The sequence below is a fragment of the Brachycentrus maculatus genome, unplaced genomic scaffold (genome assembly GCF_059751285.1).
Source record: "Brachycentrus maculatus isolate JH-2025_06_01 unplaced genomic scaffold, ASM5975128v1 h1tg000199l, whole genome shotgun sequence".
Lineage (NCBI taxonomy): Eukaryota > Metazoa > Arthropoda > Insecta > Trichoptera > Brachycentridae > Brachycentrus > Brachycentrus maculatus.
Window position 1 is genome coordinate 1,682,319 of NW_028280950.1, and position 25,366 is coordinate 1,707,684.

Genomic DNA, 25,366 nt, shown 5'->3' on the forward strand with positions numbered 1-25,366 from the left:
ATGTAAAACTTGAATAAAAAAACAGATTTTCAGCCATTTAAAAAAAAATTGTCTTGGCGAAACATTCATACTCTCCGGACCTCACACTCTTGGTGTCGTACAAGACTAATAAAATATTTCACAATATTCTGTTCTATTGAAGTTTTGGAGGTCCAAGTCAAAATTTTGGTAGAACTGTACCCAATAGTGTAAAGGATTTCATTAAATATTTTAGTTGACAACTTAGAATCCACAGTTCGTATTTTTTTGATCTTTTCCGCAGTGGTGGGATTCAGCCGGTTCGCACCGGTTCTCTAGAACCGGTGCTTAATTTTTTTAGAGTTCGCCGAACCGGTCCTTAACCCTTTGTTGTCAAACAATATTCCGATTGCGAACATGTATCGGAGCACGCTCGGTTCACTTGGTCCGCCACGTTGTAAAAATATTTGAACCTCACGTAGAGAAAAAATTGGAAATATGAAAAAAAAATGTGCATAAATTCAGTTAAGTTATTGCACTTAGTAAAAAGAATATCGTGAGAGATATACACTTCATCATTTGGAGCATTCTCAGTTGTTATGTAAATGTTCTGTTTATGTGCAGAATAAAAAACAAATAAATGAACAAATGTAAAAACAATTTTTTTAAAGGGGGGGTTGGGGTAGTACCTAAAGGGCGAATCGGTTCTTGAAAATTTTGAATCCCATCACTGGTTTTCCCCTTACTTCTCTACAGCCTAAAGTAATTGCTATTTTTTTCAAATATATGTATATACTTAAATATTGAGTGGTTTGAGAACTACATTCTCACAAACAAAGCTTGAATAAAAATAAAAATATATTTTTTTACCAATAATCTCTTGTGATTTGCTCTATAAGGCTTCATATTAAGAAATGTATCATATCTACCATTAAACGTAATTGTTATTATTAAATATTTTAAAGAATTAAAATTGCTGATTTATTGTAAAATACAGAAATAAACCACAGGAATTTGTGTCATTTATATAATTTCAATAATAATTTTGTAGTTACCATAACAACCGAAGGTTACTATTATAAAAAATGAAAACAAGTACAATAAATTGAATAAAAATTAGTACCATGTACTCGTAAAGCGACTTGTGCGACATTGTTTTTTGTCCAACGTTTCGACCTCTGTTGCAGGGGTACTTGTTGAGGGTAAAATAAAAAAAAAAGTTTTTTCTACCATCGCGCATCGCGCAGAAATATATATTTTAAATAAAATAAAATACTTGTCCGGTTTTATAACAATAAAAATACGCTGTTTATAACAGGAGGTAGATAGGTAAATATTATGTACCTGAATTTGGGGCTATCAAACATAGAATCCAGTGGGCCAGTCAATGGGTGCAAATAGGGGGAAAATATAGAAACAGCGTCTTATATGCTTTGTAAGGTCAAGGCGTGTATTTTTTGGGGTGGAAGCGCCAGATTTTAACACCGATTTTGTCAGGCGCAAATCTTACACCACCTAAAAAAATATTACGTCTGTCCCTGTAGATCGGTACATTTCAAAGTTGCACGTTTTTAGTAGTATCATGTAATAATTGGTCCTTTCCCATTTATTTCATCCTGATTGTGACGTGCATACGCAGAAAATTGAGGATTATATGTTCGCAGTTCCTATTTGCTCCTTGACTTATGCACAACTATTTTCAATCAATATGTTTGCACAGAAATTATATACTTATTAAAAATAATCATAAATATGTAATGACAATGTTGAAAAACACCTAATAAAAAAGTAGGAAGGTACTGTTTCCTAAACACAAACACAAAAAATATATTCTGGGAAAGCGCCATCTATTTTTACCACAACAAGCAACACTACAAGTTAAAATAATTCGACACAATAACATGGCCGCATGTTGTTCTTAAATTTTCTTTACTGTTTGCCAAATGTATACACTGTGAAAAATAGATTTTGTCTCCTATTCAATTTCTCTGGACCTTTTTATTGATACTGTCTCTAGGCAGTCACCCGCTATCCCAAGGTAAAGTGAAATTATGTACGAGTTCCAAATGTCAATGGCTACCGGGTCTTTTGACAATAGCAAAAATGACTTTTTATTGACACTTATAAAAATATCAAAGGAATTGGTTTTAATCTTTATGTTTAGGATTAGTAGTAAACATGATGCATCACCATAATATGCAACATCAGACCGTGGCTGGTCATCCCGGCCAACATTTAAGCAACCACAGCTTACCTGGTCATCATCAGATGGGTCCTCATCAAATGCACAGAGACCAGAATAGGTAACTATGACTTAATTCGCATCTAACCAACATTGTATTTTTCATAACCAAGTATTGTCACCAATCGATAGGATTAACCGTGAATTTGTGTCAAATTTGACATTATGCAAGTAGGTATTTTTTCTTACCTACGTTTAAAATTTAGTCAGACATATCACGATGTCGGTCATATTGGATATTAAATATTTGATTGCTTGCTAATAGTTGAATTTTATATCGGTATTATGTGACACGAATCACAGAAAAAAATGTAAAATAGAAATAAGTGCATGCTATATAGAAGGATACACACATACACAAAGGATAGTTTGAAAATCAAAACAATATTTATTATCCAGAGAACTTAGCTTAACATAACTTACGAATAGTAATTATGTATGAAAGATCAACTACAATATGCATTTTAAATCTTATATCTTCATCAGTGTACGTATTTCAATACCCATATCACAAAATAACCAGTAAAAAACTTTTTCTTATAATACATAATTTTATTTCTGTTAAAATCTTAATGTTGACAAAATCAGTAGTTAAGAATAGCTTTATAATTATTAAAATTACTAAATGTATCTAAATTCTTGGAATATTACAATATTGCATTTGTTATCACTGTGCTATGTTTACAACCAATAGGAGACAAGATGTTCTCCTGGTATATCAAGTCAAATTGAATGTACCATACATGGTACTACAATATACTACAGTATATTTTAGGTGTCTAACTTGATATAAAATATCTATCATTCCTATTTATATGAAAGAAGATGGAAGTCTGAGCATTCCAGGGCTTACGACCTGGCATTTGGCTGGCTTAAGCGATCACTTCATATACTTGTGTAACGTTCGCCACCCTGCCTTTTATTAAACATCCATATTGCATTGATTCTTTTAACCTGTATATGTGCAATGGTCTCAGAACCTTCCACATGTTAGTACGATTTTCGATTCGTTTGGAAATATGGCTGATTGTAGCGCCATCAGTTGAGAAATTGCTAAAATATTTAATTAGCTTGTTCCGTTTGAACATAGAGACGTAGAACATTGATACACCTATAATATGGCATCTCATCTGTAGGGTGAAGAATCCAGTGTCTGATATAATAAATAATTTCAATAAATTAGAGTGTGCTATGTAGCATAGTCATTGAGAGAAAAAGTCTTGATGTGTCATGTAAATTAGTGTGTGCTATGTAGTAGTCATTGAGACACAAGTTATTGATGTGAGAGGTAAATTAGAGTGTGCTATGTAGTATTATCATTGGGAGAAAAGCTCCTGATTTATCAGGTAAATTAGTGTGTGCTATGTAGTATTATTATTGGGAGAAAAGCTCCTGATGTATCAGGTAAATTAGTGTGTGCTATGTAGTATTGTCATTGGGAGAAAAGCTCCTGATGTATCAGGTAAATTAATGTGTGCTATGTAGTATTATCATTGGGAGAAAAGCTCCTGATGTATCAGGTAAATTAATGTGTGCTATGTAGTATTATCATTGGGAGAAAAGCTCCTGATGTATCAGGTAAATTAGTGTGTGTTATGTAGTATTATCATTGGGAGAAAAGCTCCTGTTTTGTCAGGTAAATTAGAGTGTGCCATGTAGTATAATCACTGAGAGACAAGCTTCTGTTTCTGATTTAAAATGAAAAGTAAGTCTCTTATGTAGATGCAAATATAATTTTTAAGCAAGTCTTAACCTATGTTTTAAAATATTTTTATGTGATGTTTCTTTTGGTCAGGTCTAGGTACCATTTTAAAAATATGGCATCTTAACCTGATGTTTGGGTCGTCACAATCATTATCCAATTATATTCAAAGTTTGTGTTTTTTTTATCCGGAGAATAATGTTATTTTTTTATTTTCATATATTATTGATAATATGGATATGGAGTATCAGGTATCTTAACCCACTATCAAACGTTGCCAATGTATTGTTGTACAGAACACATGGAATTAATTGGAAGCTTGAAAACAGCTAAAACTTGACACTTTTTTTCAAAATTTCATTTATTTTATTTTATTTCAAGATAAATTACATACAAGACAAGTCATATATATAATATTCCAGATGAGTAATCTCCAGTTCTCCTTTTGGGACATGGGATTAAGGTTAACAAGACTGAAACACAAATCGCTCACTCCTTTCAAGAACGTCATAAATAAAAAAAAAAGATTTTTCAGGAAAACGTTTTAAAAGTTTAAAAATAAAATACAATGTTTTAAAAATAAATATCAAGCCACTTATTGAACTTTTTACTGTGCAACATATCTTTTTAGGTAAAACCTGTAGGTTTGTTCTCCACTTGAAAAATATTTAGCATATTTAAAAAAATAATTAAACTATACCTTTTCTTCGAAATGCAAAAACAACACTTTCAGCCCTGTAGCGGGTAAATATTAAGTTAAAAATAAGCTGCTTTTGCTGGGATATAGTACATTTTCTGGGCATTCCGAAAACATGCACAACTGTAAATTGTCGATTTTTGATTTATGACGTTCTTGTAAGGAGTGAGCGAAATAAGAAATATAATTTATGTTTGAAGCAATGACTTTGTGATTTTCCATTTCATAATTAATATGTAACTTTGTTTTAAAATCACTATAAATAGTGATTTTAAAACAAAGTTCATTTTAATTACAAATAAGAATTACAAAAAAGATAAAAAATTGAACAAAACTATCACAGGGCAAAATATAAAACAATAAACGGGTATAGTTAATAGGCATATAATAAAACATAAGGTAAGAAGCATGTTTAAAACAAACAAAATTAGATATTACAATATCACAGTTTAGCAAAATTATTCTAGTAAATTAAATTGCCAACTTTTTATCACCTTTTACTCAGCTTTTTTTTCGTTATTACCTGTCGTTTTTCTTATCAAGGAATACTTTCATATTTGTAAAACAAATGCTTCGTACTTCGTCTCTGTTGAGATATCTAATATATCATTAAAATATAATTTGTAACATGAATCCATTGGCTAATGATGACAAGTGCTAAAGAATACAAATTGAGTACTCACACTATTAAGAGAATCATTCGGCTGCTTCTAATATTATGTCCCCCTATGTCATTTCACCATATCATACAGAGGGGACAATCCTATGTGTATCCATTTCAGGTTATACGTGTAGCTTTTTATTCTGCAGCCCATTATTTCATGTGTCTTATAAACTGAATAAGGTTGAAATATTTCATTGTGCTGTTGAAATTTGCATACTGGCGCGGTGTTTACTCAAGGGTTGCAACGAACAAGGAGATGCGAGGGGATTCAATATTTTCTTTTCAATTCATCCAGACTAGACAGTCATCATTTTATTTCATATTTTCTACTCCTATCGCTGTCCAATCCTGCATTCTGTTGATTGTTTTGCTTGGTCCACAATAAACTCTGTAGTTTAAGTTGATTTTACAATTATATTGGATTCAGTATTGAATAAATGGATTCATTTTATTTAGGTGAGTGTTACGATTTTCAAATTGGAATAAGTAAGCCTTTGATGTTATCAATATTTCCAGTACTTTCCTTTGCAATTTTCTATTTTATGACTTATGTATGATATCGTATATATATATTGGTAAAAAACCTTAACTCTAAAATCCCTGTTTTAATAATCCCTATTATTGAAAACTTTTAGCCTGAATAAAATACCCGCTATTAAACTTAATGATGAGAACTTTATAATACTGCATCATAAAGTCAAAATTGCATATTTTCGAGTTGACGTTTTTGTCAGTATACCCACAATATGGTATTACAGTAATCTCTATATTTGCAGATTTTTATTTGCAGTTTATACACTCACCGATGATATGAATGTTTCCATGTTAGTAAAAAACAATATATGGTTTATATATACCATATCAAACACTGTTTGATAATGTCTTAATAAGACAAAACGCTTCACATATTACTCTTTCTTCTTCAAACCCTTATCCGCACCCGATGGTGCATAGGGCACTGCATCATATAAACGCAGTGTTATATTAATTGTTAACACATGAAGGAAAGGTGATCAGACCTCCGCTTCAGATACCAGTCCAGGGTTATTACCCTGACTTAATTATGTGTGAAAAAATCACCTTTATTTATTTTACCTCCCCATATGAACTTGGGACCTCCAGTACGGTATCCGAGCGTGCTGACCATCACACTATATAAATAAAGTAGAATTCAATCCAATAACCTTGTTTAATTTTGGATATACTACCCAAAAATATTCTTAGTAGAAAATAATTGACATTGTCAAGTGTTCAAGCAGTGGGTGTTATAGGATGATGGGCGGACAGGGCGTGAGGATGGCGTACTGCGGGCCGCCCCCGCCGGGAGGAGGCGCGCGGCCCCCCATGATGGCGCCGCCCCCCGGCCTGCAGCACACGCACCGCCCGCCGCCCCCCGCCCGCCTTCTGCCCCCGCCGCCCCCCTCGCACCAGCACCTCCTGCACGCGCAGCCCGAGCCCGTCACCCGCCTCCTCGGCTACCGAGGCAATAACCAAGGTAATAACCAAGGTAATAACCTAGGTAATAACCTAGGTAATAACCTTCCTCATTAAGGTGGGGACTGACCGGAGCATTTTGTCGTAACTTAACATTCACAGCAAGTATCCGAATATCGAATGGAGTACTCGGAACGAGTTATACTGACTATACGAATGCTCGCCTACTGACTGTATGAAACGACTCTGGTCTGGCCCCACCATTATTAGGCTTACACTCACATTTTAACTCGCACTACTTGCGGTTTTAAATTTTAGACCAAGGGTGGCCAACCCGCGGCCCGCGAGCCGCATGCGTCCCGCCAGGTGCATACTTGCGGCCCGCAGAGCAAATCACACATTTTTTCCTTTACTGTACACAAAATCACCAAAAGAACATTCCATCGCGCGTAGTTTGTATAATATCCCATATATGGGAGTATTTCACTATTCTGGCAATTTCAAGACCCATAATGACGTCAAGAAGTAAAGACGTTGGACTAAAGAAGAGAAGAGTAACAGAAGAACTGAGATGTTTTTATGACAGATGGACTATAAACTATTTTTTCGTGGAATTTAAAACAAAGCCAACATGCCTGATATGCAAATTATTCTGTTTCTATCTTGAAAAAGTATAACATTAAACGGCATTGCGAGGCTAAACATGCAAAAATGTTTGTTAAGTACCTAATAAATATGTTTATACATTTTTTTTATGGCCCGGTAGGAAATCTCATTTCTAAAATCTGGCCTGGCTACTGAAAATGTTGGTCACCTATATTTTAGACCCTCGATTGTACAACCAAAAATGTTCACTCAACACCCTAGTGACCAGTCCCGCGTTTGCCCGGAAATTCGAAGTGACCGCTAAGGACCGGTCCCACGTTATCGCGGGTTTATAAGTAGTCAAACTCAATGACATCTATTTAGTAAATCAAGACATTTGTTCATTCGAAAATAAATTCACGCTACTTAAAAAGGTTTTCATGGCTACGAGTTTGTAAAATTTTATGACTATGAAATTTTACCTGGATTCGGGCCTTTTCAAATCCTATCTTGAGTGTCTATAATATTTTTTATGGTCCGACCGAATTTGTTTGGATATTTTTTCAGAAGATCCTAGTGATATTGAGAGAAGTGACAGTGAAGTCAATAGTTATTCCGAAAGTGGTTCTGAAATAATTAGCGAAGCTATAAGAGGTCCTCGGGTTATGCGAATGGTTTTGAGTGTTTCTGACAGGAATGTTGATATGGACTGTTCAGACACCGAGACACGAAACAACCAGAGCTTTTGTAGAACTTCAGGAGTTCCCAAAAAACTCTGAAAATGTAGATGGTTTTGCCTCTATGTTTATTACAGATGAATTTCTGGAAAAAATTGCCGATGCGCGCGGTTAAGGTGAATATCCCCAACGCCTGCGGACCACTGGTGACAGGATTTGATAATTGTGTACATATAGTTTAGGCCAGTGGTTCTTAACCATGTTGGAGGTACCGAACCCCACTAGTTTCATATCCGCATTCACCGAACCCTTAATTGGAAAAATTTATTGCTAGATTGATATATTCCTTTCATATAATATACTAGATCTATTGGGTAAATGAATATATTGTATGTTGTATCACTTTTCATAATATTGTACAATAAGTCGGGTGTGTGTTTTGAGCTCCGCCGAACCCTGGAGACTGACTCACCGAACCCCTGGGGTACGATCGAACCCAGGTTAAGAACCACTGGTTTTAGACCTTATGAATGAGATTGGTACATAATATTCAGAACATCTCTTTTTCACACATATCTTCCAACTTACCTTATATGCCAGTATCTATGGACAAACCAAAAATAATAGTGTCAATCAAACCCGTCCTCAATAACAGAGGGTTGAATGTGAAGGATGGACATTTCAGGTGTTATGGTGACAATGAGTCCGAATAGTGCGGATATGAAGCCCCCTCCTGGCCCGGTCCAGCAGGTGCCGCCGCCGCCCGCGCCCCCTCGGCAATCCCGCGTCCCGGCCCAGCAGGCCCCGCCCCACACCCAGGCCCAGCCGGCCCCGCAGACCGTCGGTCAGGCGGCGGCCTTGCAGGCCGAGCCGCAGGCCAGCGTGGGCCAGATACTCCCCGACCTCCCTACCAATGTGGCCAACAGTAAAGAGAAGACTTCCATGTGCTTGGTGAACGAGTTGGCTCGGTTCAACAAGGTATAGCACTATCTTTTTACCGTTTTACAAAATTAAGGTGACCATTTTTTTCAAAGCAAAAACCAGTGCACATTTTTACCCAACCCTCCGGTTTTTTTTATTAGGGGGGGAGGGGTTATTTGGCAGTTGATCTCGACATGTCAAAATCTGTATTTATCACTATCATTTATCGGATTACTAATTACTGCAGTTACAATACCTACCTTTTATTCTTAAATCATCGATCGATGAAACAAGATATATTAAGCATTTACATATGTTTAATGTTTTTTCACAGTTATCGTCTTAGGAATTCACCATTATTACCAACATGCAAGAAAAAAAATAATGTTATTAGTCTAATAATTATTCAGTGAGACGTTTGGTTTATTTCTTTTTTCGTGGTCTCTATGGAAACATATATGATTAGGAGAATAAGTTAGATCAGTTTCGTAGATTTATTCAGCGGAAGCACGAAGTTTCCCTTTAGGCCCTAATTCCGCATTGTTATTACGTCCAGATCCAACATCAGTACCGGTTGACATCGGAGCAGGGCCCGGCGCACCGCAAGCGTTTTGTGGTGTCTCTGCGGCTGGGCAACGAGGGCAGCACGCTGGAGGAGTACAGCGCGGAGGGCTCCCGCATCCGCGCCGCGCAGCACGCCGTGGCCGCGGAGGCCCTGCGCCGGACCGCCTACCCGCGCCCCCCGCCCCGCGCCCCCCGCGCTCAGCGACACCGCCGCCCCAATGGTAACTATCTTGTCCTGTAAATCTTAGCCCCCTCCGTAGTGTAATGGTCAACACACTCGGTTGCCGTACTGGGTTCGATTCCCAGGGAGGTCAATGTAGGTAAAACATTTAGAAATTTCAACATCCGATGTAAAGAGCATACATGATGCCTTAATAATAATAATTATTCTGAATTTGCCAATCACTTAATAGAAAATAATCACTCATTTGATTACACACATGCAATAGAGGACTTAAATTAGATTACTTAGAAATATTAGAAATTAAAAAGGCAATTAATAATAATTTACAACTAATAAATACACAAGTAAATGATTTTGCTAAAAGTCCGTTATTAAATATGTTTCTAATCACTCATCATCCCTGATCCCTTTTGACTGTGACTGCCAATCAATACAAAAAATAAAGCCACTTGAGATCTACCTAAGCTTCGTTCCCTAACCGTCAAGATATTTTGAATATTGTTTAGTAGATAGTATTAATCAGTCTAGATAAAGAAGCGGTTAGCTTCGAAACCGGTAGACATTATAATTAAGTTATAATAAAATATTCATAGTGATTTATAAACAAAGTTACATTTAATTATTAAATGGAAAATCACAAAGTTAGTGCTTCAAATATAAATTACATTAATATTTATTGAATACTACCCCTAGTGTGAGGGTCCGATACCTTGCGGGAAACCCGCCTGGCACAGCTCAAGTGTAAACTGTGCACCTTCGAGTTAAACTTAGACTCTTATGTTCTCTGCGTTAATCTAACCATGATGTTTGCGTGAAACCATTAAAATAAAGAATGTATATCGCATGAATACAAGCGTGGGGAAAAAAACTGTCTGCAAGCAGCAACCAATCGGAGGAAATGGAAAGAAGGGGAAGAGGCCTATATCCAGCAGTGGATGTCAGAGGGCTCATGAAGAAGAAGAAGAAGATTACCCTGCACTGGTATGTACCTGAAGCGGAGGGCCGATCACCTTTCTTTCATGTAGTAATGATCAAGATAAGACTGCGTTTATATGGTGCAGTGCCCTGTGTATTATCAGGTGCGGATAAGGGTTTTGAAGTTGAAATATTAGCAACGTGCTGGACTTACTGTAGGAGGAATCTGCGGTTTTTCTCCCATGCAGCATAGTCCATTTTCTTCATTTTAATACTAGATCTATTGTACATATTTTGGGACATAAATTTTGATGTTATTACAATTTCTCCTAGATGCTTTCCAACAATTACGTCACAGTAGCATCAGGTTACGATATATTTTTTTTTAAACCCTTATCTGTACTAGATGGTGCATAGGGCACTGCATCATATTAACGCAGTGTTATCTTGATCGTTAGCACATGAAGGAAAGGTGATCAGCCCTCCGCTTCAGGCACCAGTCCAGGATAATATTGAATAAATAATGGAGTGTAAAATCACTTTATTTATTTGACCCCCCTTGGGAATTCAACCCGGGACCTCCAGTTACAAACCATTACACTACGGAGGTGAACTACGGTACACTAGGATAATAGAGTGGCATAAATGTTTTATCTGTAGATATGTCGACAGGCGCGGGCGCCATCATGCCCACGGTGGAGTTGAATGCCCTCACCATGAAGCTGGGCGAGACGGCCGTGTACATTCCCGAGGGTCCGGAGGGGGGCCCCGTGCCGCCACACGCCGCGCAGCAGCTCCAGCCCTACAACCGCAACAGCCGCTACTACAACCAGAACAACAGGTTCCAGAACAACTTCAAGTATCAGCACAACGCCTTCAAGGATGTAAGTTGAATAACGGTCAAACTGTGTTCCGGAGAATACTTCACTTTAATCACTGTGTAATGTTTGCCATTCTGCCCATTATTGAATATTCATATTACTGCAAATCTACTTCAATACTAATTGCAAATGAAAGGCAAGGTGAAATGGAAATATAATTTTTGATTTTTAAACCTTTCCGGGAGTACAATAATTGACGTCTGACTTTCTCTGTGCAGTGGGTTTTTTAAACATAAAAATAAAAATATTATTTTATGTATTATGAAGATAGAAATTATGTAAAAAAAAATATGAATATATATAAAACTAACAATCTGAAGGTTTTTTTTGTTTTATGACAAAATAACATACAAATATCCACAGATTTCGTTGCTGTACAAGTTACATCATACCAACTGACAGACGGACTTCGACATTCATTTACGTCGATACTCCTTTGAGGAAAATTCCCACAGACGTTCATTTACGTCCATACTCTCGGAAACGTTAAGATGATGAACGTAAAAGTAATGTTACACTGGATATTTTGCGCTAATTTTCACAACATCAAAACCAACTTAAAAAAATACGCATTGTTATACTGTTTATGTTTGCTCGTTGGCCTCTAGAAGTGCTGTTGAGCTAGTATTTTACAAAAATGGCTATGTAAATTATCCAAAATTATCATTGGAGATGGGTGCTATATGGGAAAGGCAATGAAAAATTAATGGTTCTTCTTCTTCTTTCTGTGCCACTTCTAACGAAGATCGTCAATCATCATGGCTATCTTTAATTTTGATGCTGCAGCTCGGAACAGAGATTTGGTGCTTCTGCCAAACCATTGTCATAGGTTTTTCAGCCATGATGTCCTTTGGCGCCTTTGAGTTCTTCGCCCCTCAATCTTTCCTTTTATGATTAGGTGGAGAAGACAATATTTTTCAAGTACATCAGCTTTCTTTGCTTGATGGTTGCAATAAATGGTTGTATAGTGCAAATTTTATATGCGACACGTTGATAAGTGGCACGTGTGATATTTTGCGCAGGCGATGTACCAGGGCAGCTATCGAGTGCGGCTGAGTGTGGCCGGGCGCTTGTACCACGGCGAGGGGGGCTCGCCGCAGGCCGCGCGGCACGACGCCGCCTCCCAGGCCCTGCGGGACCTGCGCCAGCCCGAGGACGCTGAAAATGGGGACCCCGATCACCCGCCGCCAGGTCCGTATTGTACTCTCTACCCGCCTGATTATATAGATTAGATCTTGACAGGATTCTAAGTTCTACTATTATTACAAAATATAATTGAGGAATGATGCATTAGGGGCGTCCGTAGACATGTTTCCGACACTTTTTATTTATTTTTTTGTATATTTTTTATTTCATGATATTTTTATTGACATAGCGTAGTAAAGATAACAATGAAAAACATATTACAAAATATCAGTATTTTTGTTAAAAAATCGTAATTGTCTAAAGGTAAAGTAGTTAAATATTCATCAAACCCCTTTTCCGTACCCGATGGTGCATATGGCACTGCATCATATAGACGCTTCTTGATTGTTAGTTAACACATGAAGGAAACGTGATCAGCCCTCCACTTCAGGTACCAGTCCGGGGTAATATTGATTAAATGTAAGAGTGAAAAAAATCACTTATATTTATGTGACCCCCCCCCCTGGGAATCGAACCTGGGACCTCCAGTACGGTTACCGAGTGTGGTGACTATTAAACTACGGAGGCGGACAATAAATATACCTATGGACAAGTACCTAAGTAACTGCTACTATTTTCCTTTTCCTCTGTAGGGGGAAAATTATTCCTCTATTTCTTATTAGAAGAGGCCTACATTCAGCAATGGAGAGACGACTGATAAAGACAAACTCAATATGCATTGTTTTTTTCCCTTGATAATGCCTATTATGTATTGGGTTATAGGCGTAATTAGCAAATTGTTTCATATATGTATCGGGTAGCATAATGTTTTTAAAAGTATGTTTTATTTTTGTGCGAAAAGGCTATACATTTATATATTAAACTTAAAATGATTTAATTCTCATGAACTGGATTTAACTCACATGAACTTTTTATTCTTAAGGATTATATTAATTAAATAAATATCTTCTCATAACTGTAGATGGTGATGCAGATGATGATTTGGGCGACTTGAAGTCTCCTGTGTCCTTGGTCCACGAGATTGCCTTAAAGTTTAATCTGCCCGTCAACTTCGATGTGAAGAGCGAGAAGGGACCACCCCACATGAAGGTACGACAAAGTGACGTCTGCAGGATTGCAACTTTACAGGAAAGCAATTTCAATTCCATCCAAATTTGCATGAGTGTTAGCCATAAAAGCCTATTTCATTTTTTAATCTTAAACTCTTACCACTCTGTAGGCCAGACATTCTGGGCTGTATGATTCTAGTAGGCAGCTCCGTAGGCCACAATGTCTGGCCCGGCGCAGGTATAACTTTAATCACTGATTTATCTATCACCAAGTATATTCTACCAAAAAATATTTCAGATAAATATAGTTAATCTTAATTAACATGGTTATACGAATTGTCAGACAGAGCGTCCCAAAATTAGGGAACCAAAATATTTATTTTAATGGTAGAAAAACATCGCATTTTTTTGATCAGAGTAGCTGATCAGTTATGAGAAAAAATGGTCAGAGTGGAAAGGGTTAATATGTTAAACGTAAAATTTGTAGTAAACCATAAATATTTACCTTTCAATTGTTTCAAGCAGTGTTTTCTTTTCCACTTATAGCTTTTCATTACGACATGCACAGTTGCAGAGCACGTAACAGAGGGAGAGGGCAACAGCAAGAAGACTTCCAAGAAGCGTGCGGCAGAGAAGATGTTGGAAGAACTTAAGAAATTACCCTCGGTGAAGAAAACCGTGACTCAGCCCGAAACTCGAAAACCAAAACGAAAGCAACAGCAACCGAAAAAGCGAACTCGAAATTTGATTAAGGTAGCAAATATTCGTGTACAGTGCAAATAAATATACATATCGTAGTCATACAGGAGAAAGTGACTAAACAAACCGTAAAATGTTTAGGAGGGTCATTAAAGTCATTTTTGCGTGACAAGAAAATAAACATCAAGCAGTAAGTCATTTTTAAAAAGTCAATATATTATACTTTCAAGTTTAAAATCGCTTTGAGATTTATTCAGGGCAATATTAAGCTAGTAAGATATCAAATAGTCAATAATGACTTTTTTGTAAAAAAATACACTTGATCACTTTCTCCTGTATGACTACGATATAACTGTACTTATGAGTTGATTAACTTAGTTTTACTTAAGTATTTCTAAATTTAGGTTTTTAATTAAAACTACTAGTTTCATTAATACTTTCAACCGAAAAATACAAAGCGTTAACATCATTAAAATCGTTAGTCAAATCTATATGTTTGTTTATGTATAAAAATACAAGTTCATGAATCGGTGAAAATAAAATGTGCCCAACTACACAATCTAATCTCAATTCTGTAATTATTTTTTGACATCTCATCAAAGATGAAGAAGAATATGGAAGTCTGGGCATTTACGGGGCTTACGACCGTCATAGGCTGGTTTAAGTGATCACTTTACACACGTGTAACATTCACCAATTCTACCCATTATTGACAACCACACTACTCAAATTCTTGGAAGTTCTATATATATGAGCCAATTTAGAAACCTTGTTTATGAATCACTAGAACTTCACTAGAGACATCTATTGGTGAGATGTAAAGAAGCTTTGTATTAAGCAGAAACTCTTATATTAGTATGTGACATCCGAATCCTGGATTATAATCACACACATGAGAAACGCCAGAAAATACCATTTTCATTTAATCAATAATCATTTTAATAATAATAATCATTTCATTTAATCATTTTCATTTAATAACTCCTGTAATTGGAGATAATCCAGATTTTGTGAACAAGTATTTGGACACACTCAAAATGTTGTCAATTCTGTAATATCTAGTCCAAGTCTAGGTGCAATAATTACTATTTAATAATTGCTGACACATTGTGTGTATAATTCCAATAATATTTGAATAATATTGTCTTCTGTATTAATTTTTATTTTTTTATTTTTTTTATTTTTAATTTTATTTTAAAGGGAAAATAACAAATACATTTAGACATATACAAAGTACAGGTTAGAGAAAAAAAATGAACAATGAGACTAAATGATTCAGAAACAATTTTCCACTAAAAGCACAAAAAATAATAGAAATTGATAAGTATAGATGGATTAGAATAAGTAGAATAATAAGTAGAGATTAGTTAATTAGAAAAGTTTTTTTTGTATGAAATAATAGTAGTATTGAAGATATCATCATGGCTGCACACATGTTTATTATAGAAATTGCAAGCCCTAAAGATAAAGCTGTTTTTCAGACAATTAGTCCTGGGGGTGGTCAAATAGAAGTTGGTCTGTAATCTTGTTCTGTTGGGAACAATATAGCCTAGAGAGCTGGTTAATTCGGGACAATCTACAATATTATTTACAATTTTAAATTGTAACAGTTGGTCAGCAACAAGTCTTCTACATTCAAGTTCTACATATTTATGTATATAATTCATTTGAATCATGTTGTAGTCGGGGATTTTTATTCTGAGGTACACGGTTCGATTCTGCACACTCGTTTCAAAGTTACCGACTCATAATTTGATATTATTTTTCGACATTTCAACATAGATGAAGAAGAATACGGAAGTCTGGGCATTTACGGGGCTTACGGCCATCAGGCTGGTTTAACATTCACCAATTCTACCCATGATTGACAGCCACACTACTCAAATTCTTGAAAGTTCTATATATATGATTCAATTTCGAAACATTGCGCTTGAATCACTAGAAGTTCACTAGACACATCTATTGTGAGATGAAAGAATCTTTTTATTAAGCAGAAACTCTTTCGATTGTATGTGAAGTCTGAAACCTGGATTATAATCACATACATGAGAAACGCCAGAAAATATCATTTCCATTTTATTATTTTTACAACATTGTGAGTGTGTCCAAATACTCACAAAATCTTGATTATCTCCAATTACAGGAGTTATTTTCATATTATTTTTTGACATCTCATCAAAGATGAAGAAGAATATGTTTTAATAAAAAGCTTCTTTTCATCTCACCAATAAATGTCTCTAGTGAAATTCTAGTGATTCAAGAATAATGTTTTAAAATTGGTTCATATATACAGAACTTCCAAGAATTTGAGTAATTTGGTTGTCAATAATGGGTAGAATTGGTGAATGTTACACGTGTGTAAAGTGATCACTTAAACCAGCCTATGACGGTCGTCAGCCCCGTAAATGCCTAGACTTCCATATTCTTCTTCATCTTTGATGAGATGTCAAAAAATTATATTGATTAAAGAAAACATTTGTTTTATACCACTTGAGTTTTATTAAAGACTACATGTTTCAGAAGTTAAACTTCCATTATTCAGGTCTGTATAATAACATGTCTTACCACAAAGTTAATGCCGAAACAATAAATAAAAAAAATTATTATTATTTTTAGCTTATAATTTGACCAGTTAATTTATTTACAACATTTTGAGTAATTTCGGCGTAATTTGTAATCCTGTTTGCAGGACAAGGCGGAAACGTCGACAGCGGCGGAAAGCAATCCCGTGTCGCGCCTGCTGCAGTGGGCCGTGAGCGGGGGCGGGCGCGAGCCGCTGTACAGCCTGGAGGAGGCGGGCGGCGCGGGCAGCGCGTCGGGGCGCAGCGGCAAGCGCGCGGGCTACAGCGCCGCCTGCGAGCTGCAGGGCCGCCACACGCAGGGCGACGGCGCCAGTAAAAAACTGGCCAAGAGGGACGCAGCGCAAAGTTTGTTTCTCCCTATAGTATGGTATTTCGGACTATTGTCAGTTTTTAATTAATGTTTTACTTAGTAAATACCACTATTTCTTAAAATCCACTGTGACACGTGTTTCGATGCATTCCGCATCATTTTCAAACACCGTATGTATTTTCAAACACCGTGAAAATGATGCGGAATGCATCAAAACACCTGTGACAGTAGAATTGAAGAAATAGTGGTATTTGCTAAGTAAAACATTAATTAAAAATGGATAGATTTTACAACAAAGTGACTGCTGAATCAATTAATGAAATTATTGTCAGTTTGTCTATTGGTCTGTCTCTGTAGATTATACTACGAATCTTCTTCTTGTGTTCATGTCTCCCCTATCACTTGAGAGTAATTGTCCTTGTCTTGGGCAGCTCTAAACAGCTCCTCGACGGTCCTGATCCCCGTTCAATCTCAAATATTCCGGAGCCAGGAGATCTGTCTTCTGCCCACACCTCGTCGACCCTCTATTAAGCCTTTTATGATTAGAGTAGAATACTATGAATTCTTCCTTCTTCTTCTTCTAACCCTTATTCGCACCTAATGGTACATAGGGCACTGCATCCTATTAACGCAGAGTTATCTTAATTGTTAACACATGAAGGAAAGGTGGTTATCCGTCCAGTTCAGGTAATATTGAGTCCAGAGTAATATTGAATCAACATTAGAATGAAAAAAATCACTTATATTTATTGGACCCTCCTCTGGGAATCGAACCGGGGACCTCCAGAACGTTAGCCGAGCGTGCTGACCATTACACTACGGAGGCGGACTATACTATGAATAGAAAAACAAAATACACCGAGACTCCCAATATGGCACTGTTGTGGCAGATAGCGCGTGTTTATTTTTCATATCTTTCTATTTTTCCAATTCGTTTCTTTTTCTGCTTGTATAATAAAGACCTTAGATGAATGTGTGGAAAACTGATATAGCTTCATGCAGGGAAATTAGAAAAGTATTGAGTTTGGAGCGAGTATAAATGTGGCGATTGAGAAAGATATCGAAGATGGTTTGTTCTTACGAAGTAAATAGATAATGAGAGATTTTTTTTTTAAACCCTTATCTGCACCCGAATGATGCATAGGGCACTGCATCATACAAACGCAGTGTTATCTTGAGCGCTAACACATGATGGAAAGGTGATCAGCCCTCCGCTTCAGGTACCAGACCAGGGTAATATGGAATAAATATTAGAGTGAAAAAATCACTTGTATTTGTTTGACTCCCCTGGGAATCGAACCCGGGACCTCCAGAACGGTAGCCGAGTGTGCTAACCATTACACTACGGAGGCGGACAACGAGAGATAGGCATAAGTAATGTATGTCTTTTGCCTGAAAAGTGAAACTGAATTTTTTTTTTATTTATAGTCGATATTTTTTCAGAGATGCTGATTCTTCTCGGGATATGCAGTAGCAGCCCTAACAAGGGGAAGGTTGAGGGGGCAGGGGTAGAGGCGGTCGCAGGAGGCGCGGCTATGGCTCCGCCTGAGAGGGGAGCGGAGGGAAAGGGCCGCCAGCTGGCACCCGGCCTGCTGCTGGTGCAGGATGGCTCCCCTGCCACGGGGTACCTCGCTAAAGGTAACAGCAGCATCAACCACTTATCTCTGCACTAATTTCAAGTATTATTATGCTCATTATCATTTATTTATTTATTTAAACTTCATGTACAGAAAATAAATAAGTACATTAGCGGGCTTATTGCTAAAAAGCAATATCTTCCAACAAAACAAGTACAAGAGCTCGTCTCTTTTTTGGAGAGGCACAGCGAATCTAAAACTAAAAGTTTGCCATATGTATAAGTGTTTAGAAAATGTATTATGTTGTACTTAAAAATGTAACTATATTAAATAAAAATAAAAAAAACAGACTAGTGATTTTGATCGAAATATTTGATACCATATATGTATAGCTGTTTGCAATCAGAGAGTAGATAGTACTTGAACATTAAAAAAAATGTAAATTACAAATTATTCTAAATTATTCGTGGCTGGTAAATAAGAGATTGATTTAATGGGGAAATAGTGATGCTGCATCATTTATGTTTTTTCTTCACCTTTACCGTCGTATGTTTCCGCATTGGATGCCTTCCTCAGATATGTTTTCATTTCTACTAAACACACATATAAAAGAAAATAGGATCGATTGTGTCCAACAGGATATATGCTAATTTTTAGCATTTGAAAAAATCATTTATTGGTTGTTAAACGGAAACGAATGCAGATGACAAGGCAATGGAAGGCTTTTAAAGGAAACCTAAATAAAATCTGGTCACTGTCTAATTATTTATTTGTTTATTTATTATAGCATATATTATGCAACTGATCAATATATGAAAGTTTTTCTCTGAATATTAAATTTAGTATTTCTTTTTCGTGGTCTCTATGGAAACCCATTCTATGGATTAACAATAAAATTTTACAGGTTTGGCTATCTAAAAAAACTAGACACATTACATGACGTATTAGCTTATTCATACACCTACGATTCAAAATATTTATTTTGATCAATCTCGGAACCAAAATTTCATATCAAGTATTGTGCCGTTATATGGCTCGTAATTCAATTCATTAATCTCAAAAAGATATATTTATTCTTATATTTGTTTTTTTTTTCAAGCCTTTTTCTAATTTTCATTTGCATTTCATGCAATTTGGTCAGTGAGATTCGCTATGTCCAACACCCAAGGAGAGGGCTGACATTTAAAAAAAAAAGTGCTGATGTTTGAAGAATGTGATAAAATATTATGTTAGCCTGTCTATTTTAGGAAATTCTCTCATTATAGTTTTTATTACGATGTGATTTATTCCTATGATAGCAGCTCTGATTGATTGTATACTGATTATAATCATAAATTTTTATCTTTCATGCTTCGTGGAAATTTTTCAGAAGAAGAAGGTGATTTTATGAAATTATCTAAGTTTCTGTCAAAGTATTATGTAGTAGTTTTTTGATCAGCTTTTAAAACTAGATCACTATTTATTTATAGACTAATAATAATACCTTTTATCAATAACTGATGTCTTAACCGGATCCACGCGGCTCGCATAACCGTATGTGTTTGAATAAAACATGCCCCATACGCGGCTGACATAACCGTATGTGTTTTTACTTTGCTCCAAGTTTCGAACCTCTGTTCAACTTGGAGAGATTTTTTCATGGTTGGAAGTTTGGATAAAATAAAACTTCAATCCTTGGCCTTATGACATCTGTTGAAATATCTGACTAATAATTAGTAACATCACAAGGATAATAAAAGAACAGATCCCTGATTTTTCTTGCAGTCGGTAATTAGTCCGCGCCATAATCATGCCCTATATCTGTCTCACTCTCTACGCTATGCATCGCCAGCAGGTAAGAGTGACACACGATGCTATGTTACAATCTTATTTGTTTATATTACGATATATTTCAAGAATAATGTGACACAAGTGTATTATAGAGTACCAAAAAGGCACAATGAATCCCAGTGAACGTTTTTGTTTAGGAAAATAGGAAAATAAATCATTTCTTAACTAAATACACGATAAAAGTAATCATTTTAAAAACGCAGCGTACGGGAGTCTCTCAGGAACAAAGTTGACGCGGTTAAAAGGTTAATGAGTAGAAATATGTACTTAAACTGTTTACTAAAAAGTAATGTAATTTATGTGGTCCTAGAAATTCCATAAATATATAATTCTTTTTCTGTTCTCAAATGCTTCAAGAATAGGTATTTTTTATTCCTGGTTAAATTTTAACCATAATGATATCATTTTACAAAAATAATTACTTTGTATATTTGTGATGTATTTTAATTAAAAAAATTACATATCTTAATTTTTCGTTTTATTATTATTTTCAGGTGCAAATGCACAAACTGCTAAAATAGCCAAAGAATTCCTGAGGGTTGGAAACACTATGACTGGTGACGCCTTGGCTATACAAGAACACAATCACAGAAGTAAGTCCACCATTATACGGAGAACTCTTAATATTAATTAAAAAATGTTTTAATTTACCAAAAGTTAAATACACAATCAGAATATTTGTGTGAAACTCACCATATGTCGCATGATTTGCAATTATTTTCACATATTTTATTGATTTGAAAACCAAAAAGAGATCAAGAGAAAATTTAATTTCATTGCCATGCCGGGCTATTCAGATATCTATATTTAAAAAAATATTTGCTTATTCTATTTTTTCTATTCTAACCCTTATCTGCTCCCAATGTTGCATAGGGCACTGCATCATATAGAAACAGTGTTATCTTGATTGTTAAATACACCTAGGAAAGCTTATTAGCCTTCCGCTTCAGGTACCAGTACAGGGGCTATTAGACTAAAAAATCAATAATATTTATTTTGACCCTCTTGGGAATCGAACCTGGGACCTCCAGCATGGTAGCTTAGGGCGTTGACCAGTACACTACAGACGTGGACCTACTAAAGTAGCATCTGGATAAAAAAAAAACTTAACACACGGAAAAAATCCGAAGATCTGTCCTGTGTAATTTATGTTATTAATAATCTGTACAGGTTTTATATTTTTTCAAATGGGTCTGGATAAAAAAAACAATATGTATTCCAGCGGGTTCTCCTTCGCCAGCCCTCCCCATCTCCAGCTCCGTGGTGAGCTCCAGCAGCGGGGGCGCAGCGCCCTGCCCCTCCCCCACTTCTCCCGTGCAACCCCCTGCCGCCAATCAGGTCATCAGGCCCAAGGACCAACTTCTCTACCTGGCTAAGCTCCTGAACTTCAGGGTGCAGTTTACAGAATTTCCTAAGGTAAATATATTTACATTTTTAGCCCTAGAATTGGTTTCAGTCCCTGATAGCCATAATTTTACTTCTTCTAACCATCATCAGCACCCGACAGCGCGTAGAGCACTGCGTTGTATCGGTGATGCACAAAATTGATTGCTCACAAAAGCTAAGTGTCATTCCTCCGCATTCAAGATTGGCGCTTATCTGTTTTACTAATAGGAACACTGTTTGGACTAGTTGAGCATTCGGATTACAGTACAGAGAATCTGAGGGTATTTTAAAACAAATATGTTTTGTGAAATTTTAAATGTATTTATTCAACTTTTTTAAAGAAATCAAATATTTCAGTCGGTCTGGATCTATTTAATGACAACCATACTACTCAAATTCTCGGAAGTTCTATATAAAAGATCCAATTTCGAAACATTGTTCTTGAATTACTAGAATTTCACTAGAGACATCTATTGGTGAGATGAAAAAAAGCTTTTTATTGCGCAGAAACTCTTTTATGAGATGTCAAAAAAATAATATGAAAAATAACTCTTTTAATTGGAGATAATCCAGATTTGTGAACAAGTATTTGGACACACTCAAAATGTTGTAAATAGTAAAACTTCATTAAAGCTCTTGGTAAGTGAATGCATTGCCTTGATTTATGGCGCGAGTTTTGTTTGTTCAGGGAAACCACGAGGAGTTCTTGTCGCTGCTGACCCTGTCCACAGTGCCTCCGCTCATCTGCCACGGAGTGGGGCCCACCACGGAGCAGTCCCACGACCAGTCGGCACTCGCCGCCCTGCAGAACCTAACCCAGATGGGGCTGGACAACGTCGCGCCACCACCTCCCACTTCCGAGGGGTACCGACCATTTTATGCCATTGTTCAGTGGAATCAACAGAGCCAGTCCTTAAATATTGTTCAATAAAATGTCATATTTTACTAACCAAACCTTATAACGACAGTAAAAGCTTTAAAAATTAATAGTACCTAAATTCTCCCTTTTGTTCGCCTCCTTAGTGTAACGGCTACCGTTCTGGAGGTCCCGGGTTCGATTCACAGGAGGGTCAAATATATATATAAGTGATTTTTCACTCTTATATTTATTCAATATTACCCTGGACTGGTACCTGAAGCTGAGGGCTGATCACCTTTCCTTCATGTGTTAATGATCAAGATAACACTGCGTTTATATGATGCAGTGCCCTATGCACCATTGGGGTGCGGATAAGGGTTTGAATGAAATTAAATTCTACATTTTGGATTATCTTTGAGATTTATTTTAGTCATTGGAGGAACTGACATTAAATTATAATTGTTGAATTATAACTGTTGAGCCAGTTTTGCACTAGCAAAAGCACGAGGTATGGATTAAGAGTTTTGGATTATGTTAGTGTCTGGGGAATTATTTTTTGAACAAAACTTACTTAGTTGTTTTCCAATGATACCTTGATCATATTTATAATTGATGTTCATGCCTCTCTAATTGAATTTTTTATACTTTCAGAATGCGAGACCTTTCCCACAATAACAGCAGAGGTAGCCTACTGACAAACGGCATCACTAAATGAAGCATTTCCATTTAAATGTTAAATTGAAGTTTTGTTTGCCGAAACGTTAAATTGTTATTATTTATATCATATATTAATATATATCCCTAATTTATAGTAACCCTTCCTGTGGTAAAATGCATGTAGATTGATTCCACATGAATTGTAATTGTCGGAAATTATGAAATAATCATGAAATAATATTTGTAAAATTCTTTTACTTTAGATTGAGTAAATCATGCTTCAGTCTATTGTAAGTACCACTCGAAGGGGATGTATTTGCCTAGATAAGTGTAATTCCCATTAAAGGATTAGGATTAGGGGAAGAAAGGAAATCATTACATACATCTGCGGTTCTGCCTGCTCACGCCGCTTTGATCTTCGATTGTAAACACATTGACTCTTACAATCCTTTTTCAAAGTTATTCTATAAGAATGCCATGCGGCCATGGTAAAATAGTTATAATATATGTATTGTAGTTAAGAATCCTATTTCATTTCCAGTAATACAATTCATTGAGCGTATGGGGACAAGACAATTTATACATGATATATTGACCTTGATATTGAATTAGTTAAGGTTTCTTCTTGTACGTATGTTAGGAAAACAAAGGATAATTTCTTGCAGAAGATAAGATTATTATGAATTATCAATTTTCCCTTTATCTGTTTACTTTTTAAGTTTATAATTTATTTTTATATGTACTAAATACATAGTCGCAATAAGAGAAGCAATATTTGTGATTGTATTGACTTTTGTCACAGCTCGTAAATCATTTTGTCAGTGTCAAAAATATATTCTAAATACCACTGACAAGAAGTATTTATTTACATAAACATACAGTTAGTTGTATAAGTCTAAATGCTTTATACAAACACCATTAATTTATTCATTAATACTATTTATAGAAAATGGAGAGAATTTAGGAATTTGGAGAGGTCTGGATATTAAGAATAATACAACTGCTATTATAAATTGGCAATAAATAGTTTGGGAGATAGATATTCTGTATTACTTATAATGCACGGACTGTCGGTGAACTAAGCACATTTTATTATCTTAGTATTCTAGTTAGCAACTTGACACAGCCACAACTGATATTATCAAGGTCTATAATGTTAATGTATCGGACTCGGTGTTTTGGGGGCACCGATCCGAAAGCAGCTTGAAATATGGCTATTTTATTTCTACTGATTTTCTGAAAGAAATCAAAAATACTAGGCTATAAGCTGCGTAATTAGCCCAATATGAATTAACTTGGTCAGAAGAACTGCAGATTATAATCTTTTTTCCAAAAATATTAGATTTGCATGAAGTACTTATGTACATTGGTAACTTTTAGCTGTTAGGCTATATCATCGCTTCACTTGTGTAATAATGAATATGTATTTACATTCATTTCAATTGTTATTTCTTTTATTAGTTAGCTAATTATGTTTGGAGAGATAGGTCATTTATTATAACCATCCTCTTACTACGAGAGACTGGGTCTTATTTATTTTTTGTTCATTTTATTATATTATTTTTAAAATGTTTTTAGTTTTAAATTATGTATCAAATTTAATAAAACTTAAACCTCTTCCTAACTTTATTTGTTCGTTTTATTTTCTAATTTACCCAACCTGATTAATCAACTAGAGCTTCCACAAAAAAAACCTTATAGATCATGTTTACAAACAGAAACATGTGTTCCGGTAAACAAGTGTGAAATAATGAATAATAATGCAAGCAAATTAGAAAGCATTCTGGGCTTGTTAAAAACCACCAAGTGAATAAATTTACAATTTTTTTAAGAAAACCTTTATTTCC

At 35.8% G+C, this 25,366-nt stretch overlaps 1 protein-coding gene across 9 annotated transcripts; it reads left to right on the forward strand.

Annotated features, from left to right (window-relative positions):
• Positions 1–1,828: 1,828 nt before the first annotated feature.
• On the forward strand, positions 1,829–25,148 carry stau (double-stranded RNA-binding protein Staufen). Of its 9 annotated transcripts, none has more exons than XM_088263410.1 (15): positions 1,829–1,996; positions 2,123–2,261; positions 6,520–6,758; positions 8,645–8,937; positions 9,437–9,665; positions 11,216–11,427; positions 12,447–12,615; positions 13,532–13,659; positions 14,166–14,372; positions 17,008–17,245; positions 18,654–18,848; positions 21,112–21,210; positions 21,840–22,033; positions 22,692–22,867; positions 23,514–25,148. In XM_088263410.1, exons 2-15 carry the CDS (start codon positions 2,137–2,139, stop codon positions 23,575–23,577), a joined length of 2,568 nt encoding a protein of 855 aa, XP_088119536.1. In that variant the 5' UTR covers positions 1,829–1,996; positions 2,123–2,136; the 3' UTR covers positions 23,578–25,148. The 9 variants fall into 9 exon arrangements, with proteins under 9 accessions (XP_088119536.1, XP_088119530.1, XP_088119533.1 ...); XM_088263404.1 differs by having other exon boundaries at positions 1,832–1,996; positions 6,520–6,770; positions 11,204–11,427; XM_088263407.1 differs by having other exon boundaries at positions 1,832–1,996; positions 6,520–6,770.
• Positions 25,149–25,366: the final 218 nt, after the last annotated feature.

What these genes read in the sequence shown, in the direction of transcription:
- stau (XM_088263404.1), top strand. Translation starts at nt 2,137, where the DNA reads ATGATGCATCACCATAATATGCAACATCAGACCGTGGCTGGTCATCCC. An exon ending in GCGACACCGCCGCCCCAATG is followed by an intron (nt 9,666 to 11,203) that starts GTAACTATCTTG and finishes TTTTATCTGTAG; the next exon opens with ATATGTCGACAGGCGCGGGC. An exon ending in AGTTTACAGAATTTCCTAAG is followed by an intron (nt 22,034 to 22,691) that starts GTAAATATATTT and finishes TTGTTTGTTCAG; the next exon opens with GGAAACCACGAGGAGTTCTT.